Below are 22639 nucleotides of genomic sequence, written 5' to 3' on the forward strand. Positions count from 1 at the left end.
AATTTAAGTATTCATTTAAAAAAAAAAAAAAAAACTTCATTAATTGTAATATACAAATATTAACAACTAAGTCAGATTTTAGTCTACAAATCACAATGCAATGATGGCAAAAAAATCCTATCAAAGGCAACACATTTCAATCCTGTGACCAGCACAGACCACTGCAATCTCAAATGTTTTAATTACATTACAGGCCATATATTTCCAATTTTTTAAATATATATATATATATATATATATATATATATATATATAAAAACTTTATCTGATAATCTGTAGAAATTACTCGTGAATGTATAAAGTGTACAGGATAAACTAACAGAACACTCGTGGAAGTGTGTGGCTACAATTTACATGTGTTGGTATTAAAGCTTGATTATACAACATATACAAATTAAGATTACCATATATTTATCTGAAGAAGATTTTTTTTGTCATATTTTTCACCTCTTACCTACAACACTAATTAAATATATAATCTGATGTCATCTTATAAAAAGATGGCCGAAAATTCAACATTAACAGGAAGAAAAGTGGAGCTAACGTTTAGATATCCATACAAGCAGACCAATGACAACTGCAACCAGTAAAAATACAAGGATGAAGAAGCAAGCCTTGCGTCTTGCTGCAGCCTGAAATAAAAGGAATATGCAAAAGATCAGTCATTTGTTTTTTTAACATTTTTAAAATTAAAAATATATTCAGTAATAATTTCATACTATGAATACTTTAATTGTTTAATTCACAATTTTACTAAATTCAAAAAATAGCAAGGGATTAAATTTTCAGTACTCACCTTGATCGATCTGCAATTGTTATGGTTTGAATGGCAAGAGGTGACTAGCTTTAAGGTGATTGGTTCTTAAATTAAGGAGTGGGTAAATAGTAATTATAATGGAAACGGGATTAAAAGATGCGCAAGGAAGTAGAAGTGCACTAACTCCGTCCTTGGTTGTCATTAAATTGGTTTAAATTGGGATTCTAAATAGTGGATAAGACTTTGTTACTTGTGGGAATCTCAGATTGGTGAGATTCCAAACCGGAGAAAGATTGAAGGGGAGTTTCGCATTTATAATATTTAGATCGGAGTGGTGACGAAAACATTCTATAATGAGGGCTTCGAATTGTAAAATTTTGTAACTGTTTTTTTTATTTTTATTTTAATATGGTAATAGCTGAATCAACTAAGGGAGTATGGTTGTTAGAGTGTGCATGTAAAGTAAGTTCAGTGCTAGATTGTCTAGTTCTCAATATCCTGAAAGAGGCCTCTGAGGTCGGGAAAACTCATGTCTAAAAATATATATAAATTCATACACCGACCATTGAATAAGATTTAAAATTTAATATGACTACAATCTTTACACAAAAATATTTACAATAAACTATTGCGGAATGCTAAAAACTGTAATAAAAGATCATTTACAATAAAATTTGCTAAAATATAAAACATTAAAAGCGCTAAAAACCTGAAGCTTTCGGGAGCGTCAGCTCCCTTCTTCAACAGTGATATGACTTCCTGCAACATCTCCTTAAGTAGCAGGCTCACGGTACCTCCACACGTGGTATTTCTCCACGTGGTTCAATCGGCACATGGTCAGAACTGGAAGCGGAAATGTCTCGGGAACGTGGCAAAGAAAATCGTTCATCCGACCTTAATATAATTGTTTCAAAGATAGGATTAATACGTATACCTCTATCTCTATTGATGGTATTCCTACTGGATGAACTAATCCGTAAACCCTCGAGCCATTTACGCTCCCAGTATCCATGTGCACGATCCAAAATAATAGCGTCCTCCGGGGAGATTTGATGCTGCTTCTCCCAAAAATGTTCGGCCACAGCAGACTTGTTGTATTCAGCGGTTCTTATGGCATTTAAATGTTCCCCCAGACGATCCCTGAGCCGTTGTTTTGTTTCCCCCACATAACACTCCCCACAATCCGGGCATTCTATTCTATAAACCACTCCACTACTAAGATCTTTTGGTATGCGGTCTTTGACCTGAGACACAGCTGTGCACAGCCTCCGCCCAGGAAGCTGTACACAGCATGTCCCATAACCCCGTAAAATTCTTGCCAGATGTTCAGTAAGGCCCGGATAGTAGGGGATGTATGCGGTGGCTACCGGAACGAACGACTCCCTACGTTCGAACACTTCTCTACTATATCTATCCAGGATCCTCTGGGGGTATCCGCACTTTCTAAGTTCTGCCGTGACACGATTAATTTCTCTTTCTTTATCCTCAGAAGTGGTACAGTGTGATCTTACTCTGTCAAATAAAGCTTTTGCTACACTATTCTTGTATTGTCCAGCTTGTGCTGAATTGAAATGGGTGTATTGACCTCTACACATGGGTTTTTTAAAAACTGACGTCTTAAGTCTAAAACCCACCCTGGAGATCAATACATCCAAAAATGACAGGGTACCACCCGTTTCCACCTCTGAGGTGAATTGTATAAATTGGGAGAAGCTATTAAGCCAGCGAACGGCATCATCCTCCCTCCCCTTCTGGACCAGGGCAAAGGTATCATCAACATATCTTCTCCAATTCCTAATAGGAAACGAACACCCACTAAAAACCCTACTTTCCAACTCCTCCATGGCTAAATTGGCCACGGTGGCACTAATGGGTGAACCCATGGCAGTACCGCGAACCTGCTTATACATAGTTCCTTGAAACAACATGGTAGTACTAGCTAGACATAATTCTACCCCGGTGCAAATGTCTTCCACACCGAGAAGTGATCTATTACCAAGGGAGGCATCCCTGGTCAATGCCATTTTTACACAATATACTGCATGACTAATAGGAATACATGTAAATAAAGATATAACGTCAAAAGAGATCATGCTCTCATCATCATTTATAGTCAAATTCCCCACAAAATTCACAAACTCTCTACTGTCTTTAACAACATATTCGGACTGCCCCACTATGGGTGCAATTAATTTAGCCAAGTACCCTGATAGCGCATAGGAAGGACTCCCTATAAATGAAACTAGAGGTCTCAAGGGCACTTCTGCCTTATGAATTTTTGGCAGTCCCTAGAATCGCGGGAGTTGACTACCTGTAGTGTGTAATGACCAGTAAGTCTCCTTGGAAATCTTCTCCGTGTTCAACCAGGATTGTACCAGTTTATTGACTCGCTGTTCCAGCCCCACTAACGGGTTCCTCTGGATCACCTTAGAAGTGCTATTATCTTGCAGAAGATCCAATGCCTTCTTATTATAATCTTCTGTATTCAGGACCACCGTTGATCTCCCTTTGTCTGCTGGTAAAACAACTATTCCTTTGTCTCTTCTCAATTCCTCTAGAGCTCTCTTTTGACTAAGGCTGAGATTCGGGGGTGCCTTCCTCACCTGACTCAACACTGCAGCTGACTTCACCCGGATTTCATTAGCTAAAGGCTCAGGAAACTTATTAATGGCCCGTTCAATACCCATTGCTATCTCCGCAATGGGGGGTTTCGAAGACACCAGAGTGAACTTGGGGCCTAAACTAAGGACTGCCTCCTGTTCTTTCATGAGCTGTCTATTACTCAAATTATGTATAAAATGGGTGCTATTATCATATCGCCGTACCACATTTTCACTCACCAACCTATTAAACTTCATAATTTGTCTTTCTCTATATGACTCTGCTACCCTAACAACTTTATCCGAGACCAACCTTCTAATAAGAACTAGGTGTCTAGAAGAAACATTGCTACTAATATTACCTAAATACATGCCAATTTGTCGTCTAGTAAATCTGAGATCTTCGTGCAGCTTACGAATCCAAACATTCATAATACTCTTTTGAAAATGCATGGTGGCCCGTACTAATTGAACATCCTGAAAAGGTAATTTAACACTAAAGCCGTGCGGTACCAGCCCATGCGCTCTGCAACGGTACGCAAATCTTAAATGCTGTTGTTGTCTAGCTTCTTTTACACAATACTTCTGATACTGTCGGAGATGCTGCACAACTATATGGCCATAACTACTCACAATATCCTGAAAGAGGCCTCTGAGGTCGGGAAAACTCATGTCTAAAAATATATATAAATTCATACACCGACCATTGAATAAGATTTAAAATTTAATATGACTACAATCTTTACACAAAAATATTTACAATAAACTATTGCGGAATGCTAAAAACTGTAATAAAAGATCATTTACAATAAAATTTGCTAAAATATAAAACATTAAAAGCGCTAAAAACCTGAAGCTTTCGGGAGCGTCAGCTCCCTTCTTCAACAGTGATATGACTTCCTGCAACATCTCCTTAAGTAGCAGGCTCACGGTACCTGCACACGTGGTATTTCTCCACGTGGTTCAATCGGCACATGGTCAGAACTGGAAGCAGAAATGTCTCGGGAACGTGGCCAATTTAGCCATGGATGAGTTGGAAAGTAAGGTTTTTAGTGGGTGTTCGTTTCCTATTAGGAATTGGAGAAGATATGTTGATGATACCTTTGCCCTGGTCCAGAAGGGAAGGGAGGATGATGCCGTTTGCTGGCTTAATAGCTTCTCCCAATTTATACAATTCACCTCAGAGGTGGAAATAGGTGGTACCCTGTCATTTTTGGATGTATTGATCTCCAGGGTGGGTTAGACTTAAGACGTCAGTTTTTAAAAAACCCATGTGTAGAGGTCAATACACCCATTTCAATTCAGCACAAGCTGGACAATACAAGAATAGTGTAGCAAAAGCTTTATTTGACAGAGTAAGATCACACTGTACCACTTCTGAGGATAAAGAAAGAGAAATTAATCGTGTCACGGCAGAACTTAGAAAGTGCGGATACCCCCAGAGGATCCTGGATAGATATAGTAGAGAAGTGTTCGAACGTAGGGAGTCATTCGTTCCGGTAGCCACCGCATACATCCCCTACTATCCGGGCCTTACTGAACATCTGGCAAGAATTTTAAGGGGTTATGGGACATGGTGTGTACAGCTTCCTGGGCGGAGGCTGTGCACAGCTGTGTCTCAGGTCAAAGACCGCATACCAAAAGATCTTAGTAGTGGAGTGGTTTATAGAATAGAATGCCCGGATTGTGGGGAGTGTTATGTGGGAGAAACAAAACAACGGCTCAGGGATCGTCTGGGGGAACATTTAAATGCCATAAGAACCGCTGAATACAACAAGTCTGCTGTGGCCGAACATTTTTGGGAGAAGCAGCATCAAATCTCCCCGGAGGACGCTATTATTTTGGATCGTGCACATGGATACTGGGAGCGTAAATGGCTCGAGGGTTTACGGATTAGTTCATCCAGTAGGAATACCATCAATAGAGATAGAGGTATACGTATTAATCCTATCTTTGAAACAATTATATTAAGGTCGGATGAACGATTTTCTTTGCCACGTTCCCGAGACATTTCCGCTTCCAGTTCTGACCATGTGCCGATTGAACCACGTGGAGAAATACCACGTGTGGAGGTACCGTGAGCCTGCTACTTAAGGAGATGTTGCAGGAAGTCATATCACTGTTGAAGAAGGGAGCTGACGCTCCCGAAAGCTTCAGGTTTTTAGCGCTTTTAATGTTTTATATTTTAGCAAATTTTATTGTAAATGATCTTTTATTACAGTTTTTAGCATTCCGCAATAGTTTATTGTAAATATTTTTGTGTAAAGATTGTAGTCATATTAAATTTTAAATCTTATTCAATGGTCGGTGTATGAATATGAATTTATATATATTTTTAGACATTGTCTAGTTCTGAAGCTATTGTAGTGATAGTATGCTCTGGTATTGGATGATTGGGTTGAACCAAATTTGGTTGTGGTACTACCAATGTAACACGCGTTACAATTGTGTTGACATTTTATTAAATAAATAATATTATTCATTTCGCTTGTTGAATATTTATGTGTTTCTTTATATTTATTGAAAAGTGATCCGAGTTTGTTATAAGTGGAAAAAATAAGAGTGATATCTGTACCTGCAAATATTTGCCAAAATTGTCCTGCAAGATTACTATGATAAGGAAGGACAAGACGTGTTTTACTATTTATGATGTGTTTTATGGGGTTATTGATATTATTTTTTGTGATGGAAATGGTATGTTGGATTAATTTTGGAGGGTAATTTCTGGCTATGAATTTTTTTGGTGAGATATTGTAACTCATTGGATAGGCTGTCTCGTGAGGTTTTTTTTTTTTTTTGATTTGGTAGTTGTTGGCGCATCGGCTTCTGTGGCCATATTGCACCTCCCAAGGTTTTTGCAGTACTTTGATCCAAGCCCGAGGCGGGAATCGAACCCGCGACCTTTGGGTTGCCGGGCAGGTACTTTACCCACTCGGCTAGCCCGGTCGGCGTCTCGTGAGGTGCTGAATTTAATGGTGTTGTAGATTTGGTTATAGAGAACAGACTTTATGTTTAAAGGGTGTGATGTAAAACGTAGGAATTTCCCTGTGTGCGTATGTTTTCTATAGATCTTAGTTCCTAGTTTAGTACCTGTTTTATATATGGTGAGATTGAGAAAATTAATAGCCAGAAATTACCCTCCAAAATTAATCCAACATACCATTTCCATCACAAAAAATAATATCAATAACCCCATAAAACACATCATAAATAGTAAAACACGTCTTGTCCTTCCTTATCATAGTAATCTTGCAGGACAATTTTGGCAAATATTTGCAGGTACAGATATCACTCTTATTTTTTCCACTTATAACAAACTCGGATCACTTTTCAATAAATATAAAGAAACACATAAATATTCAACAAGCGAAATTCAACAAGCAATAAATATTCAACAAGGTATCAGTTTTAAGGGCTGAACTCCAGATTTTAGGTGCATACAAATTGAAAAAGTACTAAGGTTTATGAATCACTCAGCTTAATTGAGGAATTCCTAATAGCTTAGCCTCCCCATCTTGGGTGGATTAAGGTAATGGGAATGCCTCTATAAACCTGAATGATCATCTGACTGAATTTTTGGTGATTATGTACATGCTTGTTGAATTTGTATCTGATTGGAGTTTACATGTTGTACACTGAAATCATAAGAGTACCATCAGTGCTGTAATTATAGGTTACACTGCTGTGCTTTCTTTCACTGCCAAATTTCTGTTTGTTAATATTGAGTTGCAGCTCCAAAATCTTGCAACAGTCAAGGAACTAATGAGCAATTTGTCACCACATCTTGCCTAAGTAATATGGGAAAAGGTCCTCACATCATCAGCAAAAACAAGATACTTAAATAGAAAAGAGAAGTTGGCATGGTGCAGAGCCACAAAGTACATCCCTGTTGCAAACATACATTCTAGGAGTTTCATCGTAGCCTCAAACTACTCTGTTTGCTGGCCAAATAGCTGGAAATCTACTTGTGGACCAACTCAATATCTCTAAAAATTTATCAAGAGAAAGATTGTGATTAAATGAGTGTATGATATATCATGCTTCTCAGTGATTGTTACTTGGTTTATAAGCACAAAAGTTAGTGAGGCTGTACTGCACATTTCAAATGGTCTTGAATGGAATCAGATTTGCATTTTCCCAGAGTCATTTGAAATTGGTATTAGAATTTCTTTTTTTTTTTTTTAAGGGTGACTTTACCTGTCTTTGTTTAGTTCACTTTTCCTTGTTTGTGTTATATTGCTTATAAAAATTTATTGAGTTTAGGTATTAAAGTTCTAGTACATTAGATTTGTCTACTAAAAGTTGTGATTAAGTTCTAAAGCGAACAAAAGTTAGTTGTAATAGTTCTGCCCTGGCAGAATCCAAACTGCTCACCTCAGAGGAGTCTCTTGAAGTACCATGAGTAATGCTTGTGAAATATACTTTCAAAAAGATTAACTAAACTCCTGAGGATAAGCTCATAATTTATAGAAATCCTTCGTTTACCTTTCTTCAAGAAGGGAGAATTATTGGTGATTTTCAGGATTTCTGGAAAAATGAGTCTCCAGAGATTTGCTGAAGAGAAGAAGAAGCAACAGTATTCTCACCAGATCACTGAAGCAAATTTTGAGAAGACTTGCAGGATTAGCACCAAAATCCGAAACTTGGCTGGTGTTCAATGGCATCCTGCAGGTCACCAGAAAAGAAAAGATATATCAATAAGAATATTGTAACCACTGACCTCTCTTTAACATTCAGGTCAGTGGTTACAATATACTCTTATCAATATACGCCTAGAGATGATATCCCCATAAAGTATTTACAACTCTGCTTGCTCTGATAGTTTTTACAATGTTTGCTGCCAAGTTGAGTCTTCAAGGATCCTGCTATTATAGATGGTGTTCCAGAAAGCCTTGATATTTCTCTCATAAAGAAGCTTGAACTGAGTTCACATAATGTGAGGACTGATCCTAACAAACTCCTTCTACAGTAATCACTGAAGAGGTAATAATCACTGAAGAGGCCATGTTCATATGAACCTTCTATGAAAACAGGCTTTTGCCTTAACCAGGTAACAGTTTGTCTGTGAACCGGCAGGATTCACAGTGTGATTCTAGTTCTTTTGTTGGAACAGTATTGCTAATTGCCTCAAGGATGTGTGTGTAAAAAATACCGAAGCAGTAATTTACATTATTGGTATCTTAAAGTGATTCTTCAGTGAAGGTGATTTACAATGATTCCTTCATTCTAAGGGGGGGCAGGAAAGAACAATCTTTCCAGTCCCCCCATTTTCTTTGCTTTTATTTCTTTGTCTAGGCATAAACAACAATGTACAGGCCAATCAGCTCATCTGAAGACCAAGCATCTTCCCTGTTAGCTGCACAAATAGGCTCAAAGGCAACATTATAGTTGATCAGAGTGTGGCAGAGCCTTGTATTGCCATTTTTTCCATACTGGATTCAGCTGAACTCTGCAATCATTATGTCAAAAGATTGGCAATTTAGGCACTTATCTTGAAGTCAGTAAAGAGAATTAGCCTCATTATTTGACCACCTGGTGGGACTGTTAGTAACCCTTGGTATAACCCCAAGGGTTATACCAAGTCCTGAAATACAGTACCTAGTATACTGGAAGCGACCACCCAGATGTGAACTCAGCTTTTCTTATTACTGAATACATCATGAATAGTCTTATATGTGGTCTCAGTTCAAATCGCAACTGATGTCCATTTCCACTTACAGTCTGCCAAGCCCCATTTACTTTTTCTGATAGAATTCCAGTTATCAGTTGATTCAACCACTGCTCATCTCAGTTGTCCTAATTATTCGCTATACAATTACTTTTACTTCAAAGGTGGTACTTGTACATACGTCTACTCTGATATTCCTTGTCAGAGATGGTAATTTAGAATCTCCTCCTTTCAATCTTTTCTGGCTTAAAATCTCTCTATCCTATTCTATCAAATTCATCTGTTGCCTCTATTGTTCTCCCAACTCCACTCATCACTTGAAATTCTTTGACTTCCTTTCTTTGAAACTTAACTTTCTCCAGTCCAACTTTTTTCCTAACAGTGAGGTTTCCTTGGTGATTTTAATGTTCACAACTCCAGCTGGCTTCCATTTTTCTAGTCACATGGATCCAGCTGGTTAAGATGCCGAGGCTTTTGAAATTACTAATGCCCTCACACAGATTGTTCATTTAACTATCCTAACCACACAGCAAACACACTATCGTTTTCTTGCAAATAACCTTTCCAACTACATGGCTGAGGTGGATGGTCCTCTAGACACCTCAGATCACAACTTGGTGATAGTTTCTCCTCCAATGGAGCCTTTCTCTTGAGATTATTCTCAACCTCATGTGGATTACTGTTTTAAATATTCTGATGTAAATGTTTGCTCAGATTGTGTCAGCAAAATTATTCTTGTAGCAACGAAATCCTTTATTCCAGACTCCACCTTAAAATCTCATCCTTTACCTAAACCTCGGATTTCCAATAAATTGTGAGGGCTGTTTAAGAATGCTGATATCACAACTGGCTTGCATCCAAATATCTGGGTTCATTTTCTGCCTACATCAAAGCTCGCAACAATTTTAAAGCAGTTAATGAGTCCAAACTAGATTTTGAATGGGGCTATAGTAGAAAACTTGTTTCTTGTCCAAATGGTAGTCTAGCAATAATGCTTATGCAATTCTAATTAGCTAAAGAATTAATTCTAACAAACTATTTAGTTTTCAGAAAAAGTAAATGTTCAGACATCTATTATAAAGCACATTTTTTGTTTAATAAGTAATGCTTACAACAATAACAAAATATTCAGTTACACATTTGTTAATAAATGACTGTGTAACAGAATATGATAATACTTTTAATTTATTAATTATATATTACTTTTTATACTTTTATGCTACTTTTACTTTTAATATTATTTAATTTTTTTTACTTTTATACTATTTACTTTACTATTACTTTTAATACTATTTACTTTACTTTACTTTTACTTTTTTATTACCTTTATTTATACGATATTACAGTATTACTACAATTATTAACAATATTTTTTTTATTTTTAGATTACATAGTACAAGAAAGTTTTGTTAAAATGAATGTGTTTCTGTGAATGAATGAATTTGTGACAGTTTTTCAAGTATAAACTCTACTTTCCATTTGGGTATTCCTTCATGATTTAAGGGACGTTAAATTATCACTAATTTTTCATGAATAGTATTGTCCAGCGTGCTTCTGAAAAGATGGCAGTAACTATAGAAATAACTGCAAGGATATGATACTCTTACAAGAATATGCTTTTCAAAAGGGTGTGCTATTTATATGAGACCATAGAAGTGGTTATGAGAGATAATAATATTGATAACTTGAGCAATATTAGGACATTTTAACCTTTCCTGAAAAAATATATACTCTATATTTTTTTTATTCGTATTATATATGTTGCAATTTGTCTGATATTAGGACTCTATAGCATTTCCTGAAAAATTTATTTGCTACACCTCAACACAGCAAAGGTGCAAAAACTATGGATAATGAATTAACTGGAAAAATTTTAAATGAAATAAAACAAGTAACTTACTTAACATGCCAGTCCATACTTTTTATTTTAGAGAAGATCAGGATTTATTACTGAAAACAATAATGAGTGTGATCACCACAGCCAGAACCACCAAAAATATAAGCACCAGTATGAACTTCTTGCGCCTTGCTTTGTTCTATGCATAAAGAAAATAAAAGAATGTGCCAGATAAAAAATAAAATGAAAATGCAGAGAAAAAGCAAAATAAGTGATAATTTAAAAACTTCTTTCATGCAATACTGCAGTATTTCAGGGGACAGTAACTGTAAATATATAATAACTTTTGTTAATGCACTTTTGTGTATACAGGGTGATTCACTACCAGTGCGACAAACTTGCAGGAGGTGTAAGGGGCACAAAGACGAATCGGAATCACATAGCATTGCAGGGTCCGAAATGCCTCCGTCATGCAGTAGAGGACATTGAAAGGGAGGTCGCGTGAACAGCGATCCCGCTGGAAATCAGCATTTGCAAACCGTTTCTGTTGAAGAAACCAAGTAGCAAAAGTCCTCCGGAGTGGATAATCCGCAGGCTCCAATGATTGGACGCATTGCAGATGGTATGAACTCATTTGGTTTGTTGACAGTATCCTCCATACAGTGGATTGGGAAATACCCAATCGTTGGCCTATCGCTCGAGTACTCTTACTCAGATTGCCTTCTGCAAGACATAGGACATTCTCCTCATTGTCTGGCGTCCTCGTCGTTCGCTCTCGATTCATGGTACCTCTCGTGAAACAACCAGTCTCACGTAACCTTCTATGCACACGTGCGAAAATCGTATGATGAGGAGCACGCCTGTGCGGGAAACGTTCCTGGTACAAGCGCAGAGCGGCACGCCTGCTACAGTCTGCAGCTCCATACACGAGGTGCATGTCAGCCAATTCAACGTTTGAATACTCGTCCATCCCCGGTTTGAATACTCGGCCTCGGGAACCTGTTCGCAAATGCTGACTTCCAGCGGGATTGCTGTTCACACAACCTCCCGTTCAATGTCCTCTACCACATGACGAAGGCATTTCGGACCCTGCAATGCTATGTAATTCCGATTCGTCTTTGTGCCCCCTACACCTCCTGCAAGTTTGTCGCACTGGTAGTGAATCACCCTGTATATATTTGTTTGTATTGAAAAAAATTGGAGGGGGGGATAAGATTATAATAAAAAATTAAAGTTGTAATATGCTTTTTATAAAGCTCTAATTAGCTGTATAGTACTGATATACAATAAAACGATTTTATAGCAGAATAATAAACATAATATGAATCTACCATTTACACTAATACACATTAGAAGAATTTCTAGTATAAAGATTTTTGCTTGCTCCCTTTTGTTTTTTGTCATTATTCATTTCAAGACGATAATGCTTATTGATATCATAACTGTATAAAAGTATCAGCGATAAACTAAAAATAATTATTACCATCTCCCTAAGATAGCTAATACAAAAAGGAAGCATAAAAACTAAAATTACTAATTTCTTATAAAATGTCTTGTTATCAGTAACATTATCAATAACAACATAGAATGTTAACATTGGTTAACGGTTAACCAGTAAACCTGTTTAATTAATACAGAGAAATGCATTTTGGATTTAACTGAGTACACTCCAACCACAAATGCATGATTGCTTTATTCTAAGAATATCCCCTACATGATTGTTTTATCTTAAGAATAAAACAATCATACATTTAAAGGTACAACTTTACATACCTTCCTCAGTGATTTACAATGAAGTTTTCCAGCCATCTAGATGGAAGCAAGAACAATCTTTCCAGATTGTTAAATTAAGAACCTTAACAAAAGTTAAGGTTCTTAATTTAACAAAACAAATTTATATTTGTTTTGTATATTTATCAATGATATTGATGAAGGTATATCACGCTTAGTGTCGAAGTTTGCAGATAATACAAAGTTTGGCAGGATTGTTAACGACAGTAATGGCAGTGTGCTACTGCAACAAGGTCTAGAAAATTTGGGCAGACAGACTGAGAAGTAGGAACTGAAGTTTAACATTGACAAATGCAAAGTACTGCATATGAGTAGAAGAAACCCCAGAGGAACGTACCAACTCTGTGGTACTATGCTTAGGGAGGTAGAAAATGAAAAAGATTTGGGAGTAATTGTACAGTCAGATATGAAGTTTTCTGAACAATGCAGCCAGGCTGCAAGAGCAGGTCATTGGGTTTTGTCAATGATATACAGGAATTTTGCTACCAGAGAAAAGGAGGTGATTATCCTTTTGTATAAGGCAATGGAGAGGCCATGCCTTGAGTTCTTCATACAGGTCTGGAGGCCTCATTTTAGGAAGGATGTAGAGTTGCTAGAACGAGTACAGTGAAGGGCAACAAGATTAGTGAGAGGAACAAAGGGGTGCACTTATGAAGAAAGGCCTAGGTTCTGCAAGTTTCAGCATCTACAGACTAGGCACCTGCAAGGTGATCTGATTGAGGTGTATAAGGCCTTGAATGGTTTGAGCAGGCTGAATTCTGATGGGATTCTTCCACTCGCCCAGATTACGAAGCTAAGGGGGCATAAATTCAAATTGACGAAAGACAGTTGTAGAATAGATGTGCGGAAATTTGCCTTTAGCCAGAGCGTGGTTAACCGCTGGAACAAACTTCCATGTGTAGTTGTGAAAGTTGATAGCTTAAATAAATTAGCATTAGTAGAGGCATATGATGCAAGAAAGCAAGCTTATACAGCATCAGCCAAAAAGAAATTTAAAAAATTAAAAAAAACTCCCATTTCACCCCTCCGTTCGTTCGAAATACCTGTCCAGCTGAGCCTTAAATTTATTTAGGCTATCGACTTCCACAACAAGGGATGGAAGTCTGTTCCACCAACTAACTACCCGCTGGCTAAAGGCAAATTTCCGCATATCTATCATACATCTGTCTTTCCTCGATTTGAATTTAGGCCCTCTCAGGTGATTATTCTGGGCAAGAGGAACAATCAGAATAAACCTCAGAGGAAGAATCCCATTGGCATTGAGCATGCCCAAACCATTTGAGGCTTCATACACCTCTATCAGATCACGTCGCTGGTGTCTAGTCTCCAGACACTGTAATTCACAAAACTTAAGCCTTTCTTCATAAGAGCAATCCTTTGTTCCATTCACTGCTCTCGTTGCCCTTCTCTGTACTCTTTCCAGTAGCTCTACATCATTCTTGAAATGAGTCCTCCAGACCTGTATACAGTACTCAAGGTGTGGCCTGACCATTGCCTTATACAAGGGAATAATCACCTCCTTATCCGTGCTACAAAAATTCCTGTACATCATTGACAAGACACCATGAGCTACTTTTGCAGCACGTCTGCACTGCTCAGAGAACTTCATATCTGCCTGCACAATTACCCCCAGGTCCTTTTCATTCTCTACCACTGTCAGTGTAGTACCACAGAGTTGATACGTTGCTCTGGGGTTATTGTTTCCTATATGTGGTACTTTATATTTGTCAATGTTCAACTTCATTTGCCACCTATCAGCCCATCTGCTCAACCTTTCCAGATCCTGTTGCAGCAGCATAGCTTCAGTAGTGTCCTTAACAACAAGTAGTGTCCCTGCCAACTTCTGTATCGTCTGCAAACTTGGACATTAAGCTTGATATACCATCATCAATATTATTTATAAATACAGAAAACAATAATGGACACAACACTGAACCCTGAGGGACTTAACTAATAACATTAGTCCATGATGAGCAGTGTCCATTGATTGCCACTCAGTCTTCTCCCCCTCAACCATCCCTTTATCCATACCAGCAATTTGCCTCCAATGCCACACTACTCCAATTTGTGCAGCAGTCTTCCATATGCAACTGTATCAAAAACCTTTCTAAGATCCAAATATATAATATCAAAGTTATTCCCTGCATCCAAGTTCTTTTGTGACTGCATCATAGTATCCAATAAAATTGGTCAGGCAAGACTTTCCCTTAACAAAACCATGCTGTGTCCGAGCTATAACTGAAGTCTTGTCTAGATGATCCTGCAGTGCTTCTTTAACCAGTGCCTCCATTAATTTTCCTGGAACAGAAGTTAAACTCACATGTCTATAATTACTTTTGTCAGCCTTTGATTCTCGTTTGTGAATTGGGGTCACATTTGCACATCTCCAGTCTATGGGTACCTCCCCTGAGTCCAAGGAAGCTCTCATAATTTTGGCTAAGGGTTTGCTTACTTCCTTTGCTGCCTCCTTTAATATAGCTGGATAAATCCCATCCACCCTGGGTGCTTATGTTTATCCTCAACAATTTCTCCTCCACTTTCCTCTCAGTTATTACAAAATCATCTAGCTCACTGCCAGAGTTTAGTTCACCTCTGGCATTCCCCTTGCTGAATAACTCATGTGTGAATGTAGATGCAAAATACTCGTTTAGGTTGTTAGCCACCTGAGCAGGATCCTCAACTGTTGAACCATCAATATCCAAATTCAAGGAGGAACTGGACAAATATTTAGAGAGAATGGTTGTGTGAATTTATTTCTTTTTTTGGCTGATGCTACATAAAGATAGGTGGAACAGGACCAGGGTATGTTTGCCAGGGGCAAAGGTTGATGACGTTGTAGAGCGAATAAAATCTTTTAAGGGCACAAAAGGTGATATAGTTGAACACGTTGGCACTAATGATATTAAGAGTAGAAGACCGGCAGAATTACTTAACAAGTACAGGTCACTGTTGAAAAAAAGGCGTGAATTAGGGTTGAATTTGAAAGTGTCTGCAATTCTGCCCAGACATGATAGGAGGGAGTATATGATGAGAGCCTTGTCGATCAATTCGGCCATTGAAAGATTGTACAAGGCTCAAGGGGTAGAATTTTTTTCAGCCTGGTCTGTACTTGTTAACAGAAGGGACTGCTTCTACAGGGATGGGATACACTTAAATAGAAAGGGTGCAGGAATATTTGCTGATGCTATCGAGGCAGTGTTAGGTGGGTCGGAAAACTTGGAGGGATACAAGGACTAATAGATTAATAGTAGCCACTGGCAGAGGTGAAAGTGATTCTTGCACTGCTTCTATTGGAATGAGCAGAAGCCTGGAGAACAAGATGCAGGATATTTCAGAGACTGTGGGAGTCATTGTGGTACAAGTAAACACATGGGTTGTGTTAGGGTAGCTAAGAAAAAGAACAGGTGCATGTATACATGCGTGCACACCAATGCTAGGAGTTTGGTAAATAAATTTGATGAATTTGAGATATTGCTCAAAGCATCAAAGGCGGATATTGTTGGGATATCAGAGTCGTGGTGTCACACAGATATAAGGAATGCAGAACTGGAATTTGGGGAGTACAATGTATACAGAAAGGATAGACAGGATAGGAAGGGAGGAGGGGTTATGCTATTAGTTAAGAAACACATAAAATCCAAGGAAGTGAAGCCAGTCAACATCACTGGACAGTGCAGTGTCGAGTCAGTTTGGTGTGACATAAGCATTGGGAGATCAAAATTGAGAGTAGGAGCATGCTATAGGCCTAATGACTCTGATGAGTATAATAAGAAACTGTACAGGGAAATGGAGTGGGCCAGTAAATCAGAGAGTCTTATAATGGGGGATTTTAATTTCCCAGATATTGACTGGAATTTGTGGGTTGGTCACACACACACTGGCAAGGCTTTTGTGGATTTATTGGGAAGCAACTAGAGAGAGTAATACTCTCGATTTGATTATCAGTAGTGATTCTTCATGCATTAAGAATCTGCAGATAAAGGAACCACTAGGTGGCAGTGATCACAGTGTGCTGAAGTGAAGTGGGATTTACTCAAAGAGGTAACTGAAGGGTTATTGCTTTCGTAAAGGCGACTACGATGGTCTGAGACAATATTTAAATTCTATACAGTGGGACCAACTGATGATGTTACCAACAGCAAATTCAAAATGGGAAGCATTCAAAGAATTTATCTTGGAAGCTACTAGGCTTTACCTACCAACTAAGAAATATTGTTCAAGGTTTAGGCCTAAATGGATGTCAGATGAGACATATGGCAGACTAATGAGACATATGGCAGAGAAGAAAAACACTTGGGATACATATAAATTAACATGTGACACAGAAGTCTATGACAGATATAAGTTGATCTGTAACCAAGTTACAAAGGAGGTTAGGCAGGCGAAGGCAGATTACGAGAAATCTTTGGCAAGGGATGCAAAGAATAACAGCAAAGAGTTCTTTATTTATGTAAACTCTAGAAGGAAGGGGATGAATCAGATTGGTCCACTTGATATTGGTGGTTCAACTGTTGATGATCCTGCTCAGGTAGCTAACAAATTAAATGAATATTTTGAATCGACATTCACACATGAGGAGTTATTCAGCGAGGGGAATGCCAGAGGTGTATTAAACTCTGGCAGTAAGCTAGATAATCTTGAATAACTGAGAGTAAAGTGGAGGAGAAATTGTTGAGGATAAACATAAAAAAGGCACCCAGGGTGGATGGGATCTATCCAGTTATATTAAAGGAGGCAGCAAAGGAAGTAAGCAAACCCTTAGCCATAATTATGAGAGCTTCTTTGGACTCAGAGGAGGTATCCATAGACTGGAGATGTGCAAATGTGACCCCAATTCACAAAGGAGGATCAAAGGCTGCCATGAGATAAGTAATTATAGCCCTGTGAGTTTAACTTCCATTCCAGGAAAATTAATGGAGGCACTGGTTAAAGAAGCACTGCAGGATCATCTAGACAAGACTTCAGTTTTAGCTCAGACATAGCATGGTTTTGTTAAGGGGAAGTCTTGCCTGACCAATTTGATTGGATACTATGATGCAGTCACAAAAGAACTGGATGCAGGGAATTACTTTGATATTATATACTTGGATCTTAGAAAGGCTTTTGATACTGCTGTACATGGAAGACTGCTGCACAAATTGGAGCAGTGTGGCACTGGAGACAAATTGCTGCTATGGATAAAGGGGTGGTTGAGGGGGAGAAGACAGAGTGGTAATCACTGCTCATTGTGGACTAATGTTATCAGTGGAGTTCCTCAGGGTTCAGTGTTGGGTCCGTTATTGTTTTCTGTATTTATAAATAATATTGATAATGGTATATCAAGTTTAATGTCCAAGTTTGCAGACGATACAAAAGATGGCAGGGTTGCTGAGGACACTACTGATGCTTTGCTGCTGCAACAGGATCTGGAAAGGTTGAGCAGATGGGCTGAGAGGTGGCAAATGAAGTTTAACATTGACAAATGTAAAGTACTACATATGGGAAACAGCAACCCCAGAGCAATGTATCAATTCTGTGGTACTACACTGAAAGTGGTAGAGAATGAAACTGACCTGGGGGTGGTTGTGCAGATAGATATGAAGTTCTCTGAGCAGTGCAGACAGGCTGCAAGGGTAGTTCATGGTGTCTTGTTAATGATATACAGGAATTTTTCTAGCAGGATAAGGAGGTGATTATCCCCTTGTATAAGGCAATGGTCAGGCCACACCTAGAGTACAGGTCTTGAAATGGAGGCCTCATTTCAAGAAGGATGTAGAGCTGCTGGAACGATTACAGAGAAGGGCAACAAGGTTAGTGAATGGAACAAAGGGTTGCTTTTACGAATAAAGGCTTAAGTTTTTCAAATTGCAGTTTCTGGAGACTAGGCACCGGCGAGGTGATCTGATAGAGGTGTACAATGTCTTGAATGGTTTGAGCATGCTCAATGCTGATGGGATTCTGCCTCTTGCTCAGAATAATCACCTGAGAGGGCTAATATTCAAATTGAGGAAAAATAGATGTAGGATAGATGTGCGGAAATTTGCCTTTAGCCAACGGGTAGTTGGTTGGTGGAACAGACTTCCATCCCTTGTTGTTGAAGTTGAGAGCCTAAATAAATTTAAGGCTCAGCTGGACAGGTATTTCGAACGAACGGAGGGGTGAGTGGAATTGTTTTTTTTTTTTTGTTTTTTTTTTTATTTCTTTTTGGCTGATGCTGCAGAAGCTTTCTTTCTTGCATCATATGCCTCTACTAATGCTATTGTATATCTAAGACTAATAATAAATAATAACAACAAAAATAAATTAATTTAAATTAATGAAATAAAATAATATAAATAAAATAATATATAGAAAATAAAATAAAAACAAAAGCCTTGTCTAACAACACAGTAATAGGAATAACATATTTTTTAAAGATTTTATTTTATTTGTAAGATAAACTAGAAAAAAGCAATTAACGGAAATGAAAATATTGTACAGTATAAATTTTGATATATACAATATTTTCGTATAACAGTAAAAAGAATTACAATCTTAATATAAAATGAGACATACAAACATTAACTTTTTTAATAAATTAATCTAATTTAAAGTAAGAATCCAATGTTGTTTGCACAGTTTTTGTCCTATATGCATTTTTAACTACAGCACAGACATTATCAAATGCAATAGTTGTTTCTTTATCAACGTTACTGTAGGCCAACACATTCTCTGTTATGTTCAATACATTTTGGGGCATCTTTTTAGATGGCAGTGTGTGCGCTTCTTCACTTTTGCTGTCATTGATAACAAAAGTATCATCGTTTTGTTTGGTGCTCAGCAACTCTTCTGGTGTTGGCATTACAGTGGTAGCAACTTCATCATCCACCTTCACAAACTCTTCAAATTTGAACAAAATTCATATGCTCCTTCAAATTCCTCCATTCGTCTGCTGGACCATGTTTTTCAATGATATTCTCTCCAAAACCACTGTTCTGAAGCAGTTGATTACACTTGATGCAATATTGTCCCAAGCAATAACAAGATTACGGATAGCATTCAAGACATTCCAATTTGGCTGCAAATTGTTCCCTCCTTCTATGTTGCGGATCAATACCTTATCAGGTGGACTCTGTATGCTCTCTTGAGGTTATAAATAATGCCTTGATCCAGTGGGGGGTAAAAACAACAGCCCTATATTTGTCAACTTAAGTGTCTCAGCAGAATGCACTGTACAACGATCTAGAATCATCAAAATTTCCTTTTTTCTGAAGCCATTCTTCTGTCCACTTTTGTTAACCAAGACTGAAAAATTCTGAGTGTAAAGCCAAGCACTTCTATTGGCCTCATAATTTCAGGGAAGTTGGTAACTGCTTTAAAACATCTTGGCTTGAAAAGCTTACCAATCACAAGTGGGTGTAGTTTTGTCCTGCCATCTGAATTGTAGCATAACAGAACAGTGAGTCTTTTTTACTAAATTTTCCACCATGACAAGACTCTCCTCGAACAGCAAATTATAAAATAAACCTGTTTTGTCAAGATTAAAAATATCCTTTGCTGCATATTTTTCAAGAATGGACCGTACAGCCTTTTCTTTGTTGACTAATCCAGACTCACCACAAACATTTCGCGAAACCAAGTTATTCCTGTCTTTAAATCTTTGGAGCCAGCTACTGCTGTATTTGAAGTCGCTAATTCCTTCTTGCTGAGCTAGATAATTTGTCTTTTCTTGCAAAATTGGACCTGATATTGGCAAATTAGATGCACGCATTTGTTGGTACCACTCGAAAAGTTTTGTTTCAAGCTCCTCGTGTTTTGCACCACAAATTCGTTTCGTGTTTTTCATCTCTGCTCCGGTGTCATGCATTTCAAGTCTTTTTCGGTTTTTCAGAATTGTTAATAAAGTAGGTAAAGGGATGTTGTATTCCTTTGCAATATCCGTTTTGCTTCTTTCCATCCTATCAGTCTCTTGTATAATTTTTAGTTTAATTTCCAGATTAAATTCCATCCATTTATATTTTGTCACCATAACACTGCTAGAATAGATAAGATTTATTATAAACAAATTTTAAATTAATTTAAAGACAAGTTCCAAAAAAGACATCAGCTCACATAAAATGACACAAAAATTAGATTGCTGTATATGGTAGCAAAAGACTTTGAACTGGAGTAACGATTGCAATTGACCTTATTCCCTTGGAGAGCGAGAGAGTGCAGGTAAACAACTTATAAAAACTTTTTATTCTTTTGTTAATTTAACAAAAACTGTTAAATTAGAGAGAGAGAGAGAGAGAGAGAGAGAGAGAGAGAGAGAGAGAGACCAAAACAGGTGGGACTTAGAGAAAGATGTTTTTTAGAGTGCACTTGATGTTGTAGCAACCATAAACTGCTTTTGTTTGCACAAAACTAATTTCTAGCAAGTCAGTGCCATCCTTCGGGAAGTAGGGAGCCGAGTAGCCAGAGGTAATAATAGGGGCAATAATTGGACAGCTCTGACAAGATTTGTATTAAACGTACAAAATGACAATATTTATTTCTCACGGGGTGAAAAAGAACTTCGTAATATATATTAACCGAATTTTGTAATAAACAAATATATTTTCTATGAAAAGAAGTTCATAGAAAAGCCTATCCTTTCACAGGGGAATTAACCGAGTTTTGTAATAAACGAATATATTTACATAGAAAAGCCTAACCTTTCACGGGGGAATGGTATGTGTTTCATATAAACGAGTACTTTGTATAAAACATAAAACGAGTTTGTCTTAACGAGATTTTACTGTATACTGATATCATAATGTTTTAAAATATCACTACCATGCTTTTACTTTTATGTAATTCTTAAAAATTCAAATTTTAGAGTTTAAAGGATAACACATGTCAAGTTGTGCAAAATCAAACAATATGGGAATAAAAATTATTAAATTATTCTATCATGCATGAAACTTACAAATCATATGATAAGAGAGAACAGCTGAGTCAATAATCCTCACTGTGTAAAATCACTGAGCTTAGTTTCAGGTCAACTGACAATGTCCCAGACAAAGCCATGGGGAAACTATTTTATCATCACCATGAGAACAACAGGAAACTAAAACATGTTTGCAATAATACGTGGAACCAGCCTGGCATACAGGTAAAGACCTCTTTTTTATAATTTGAATAACACCAAAATATTTACCAGAGAGAGAGAGAGACCAAAACAGGTGAGACTTAGAGAAAGCCATTTACATTAAGTCTTCACCATCAACAATTTCTAGGTAAACAATATTGAAACAAAAAAAATTGTCTACAATGAATATATCCAAATTTAAATAACAGTCTCAAGTCATCCACCCTAGGAGACCTTGGGAGTTAAGCAGTCATAGCAAATTCTATATTTGTGAAAGTGACATTGTTCATATTTTATAAATCAAGCACAATTTACTCATTCACAATACAGCTGAATCTCGTTAATACAAAGTTGAATGTACCTAGATTCTCACATTTTGTAATAAGGAGTTTGTAGTAATGAGATCCCCCAAAAATGTTGAAAATTTACCCCCCCCTTTGGCACATATCTAAGAATAATAAATAATAATATCAAAAATAAATAAAAAAATAATTAATTTAAATTAATAAAATAAAATATTTAAAACAAAAAATAATAAAAACAAGTCTTGTCTAACAATACAGTAAGAATAACACACTTTTTAAAGATTTTGTTTTATTTGTAATATAAACTAAGAGAAAAGTAATCAATGGAAATAAAAATATTGTGCAATATATGTTTTGATATATACAATATTTTAGTATCACAGTAAAAAGAATTAATCTTAATATAAAAGGAGACATACAATCGAGTAACTTTTTGATAAATTAATCTAATTTAAAGAAAGAATCCAATGTTATTTGCACAGTTTTTGTCCTATATGCATTTTTAACTACAGCACAGACATTATAAAATGCAATAGTTGTTTCGTTATCAACATTACTGCAGGCCAACACATTCTTTATTATGCTCAATGCATTTTGGGCATCTTTTTTAG

General features: G+C 37.1%; 1 protein-coding gene across 2 annotated transcripts in view; it reads right to left on the bottom strand.

Annotated features, from left to right (window-relative positions):
* Positions 1 to 248: 248 nt before the first annotated feature.
* LOC150087567 (syntaxin-7-like) overlaps positions 249 to 22639 on the bottom strand; it is a 166186-nt gene continuing 143795 nt past the window's right edge. For both annotated transcript variants that reach the window (XM_090372129.1, XM_090372130.1), the window contains exons 11-12: positions 10926 to 11061; positions 249 to 632 (exon numbers count right to left, since the gene is read on the bottom strand). In XM_090372129.1, the coding sequence (XP_090228255.1) occupies positions 10963 to 11061 (99 nt within the window). In that variant the 3' untranslated portion in view covers positions 249 to 632; positions 10926 to 10962. The remainder of the gene's footprint in view (positions 633 to 10925; positions 11062 to 22639) is intronic.

Source organism: Mastigoproctus giganteus, chromosome 4 (assembly GCF_048544385.1).
Source record: "Mastigoproctus giganteus isolate SK-2022 chromosome 4, ASM4854438v1, whole genome shotgun sequence".
In the NCBI taxonomy this organism is placed as follows: domain Eukaryota; kingdom Metazoa; phylum Arthropoda; class Arachnida; order Uropygi; family Thelyphonidae; genus Mastigoproctus; species Mastigoproctus giganteus.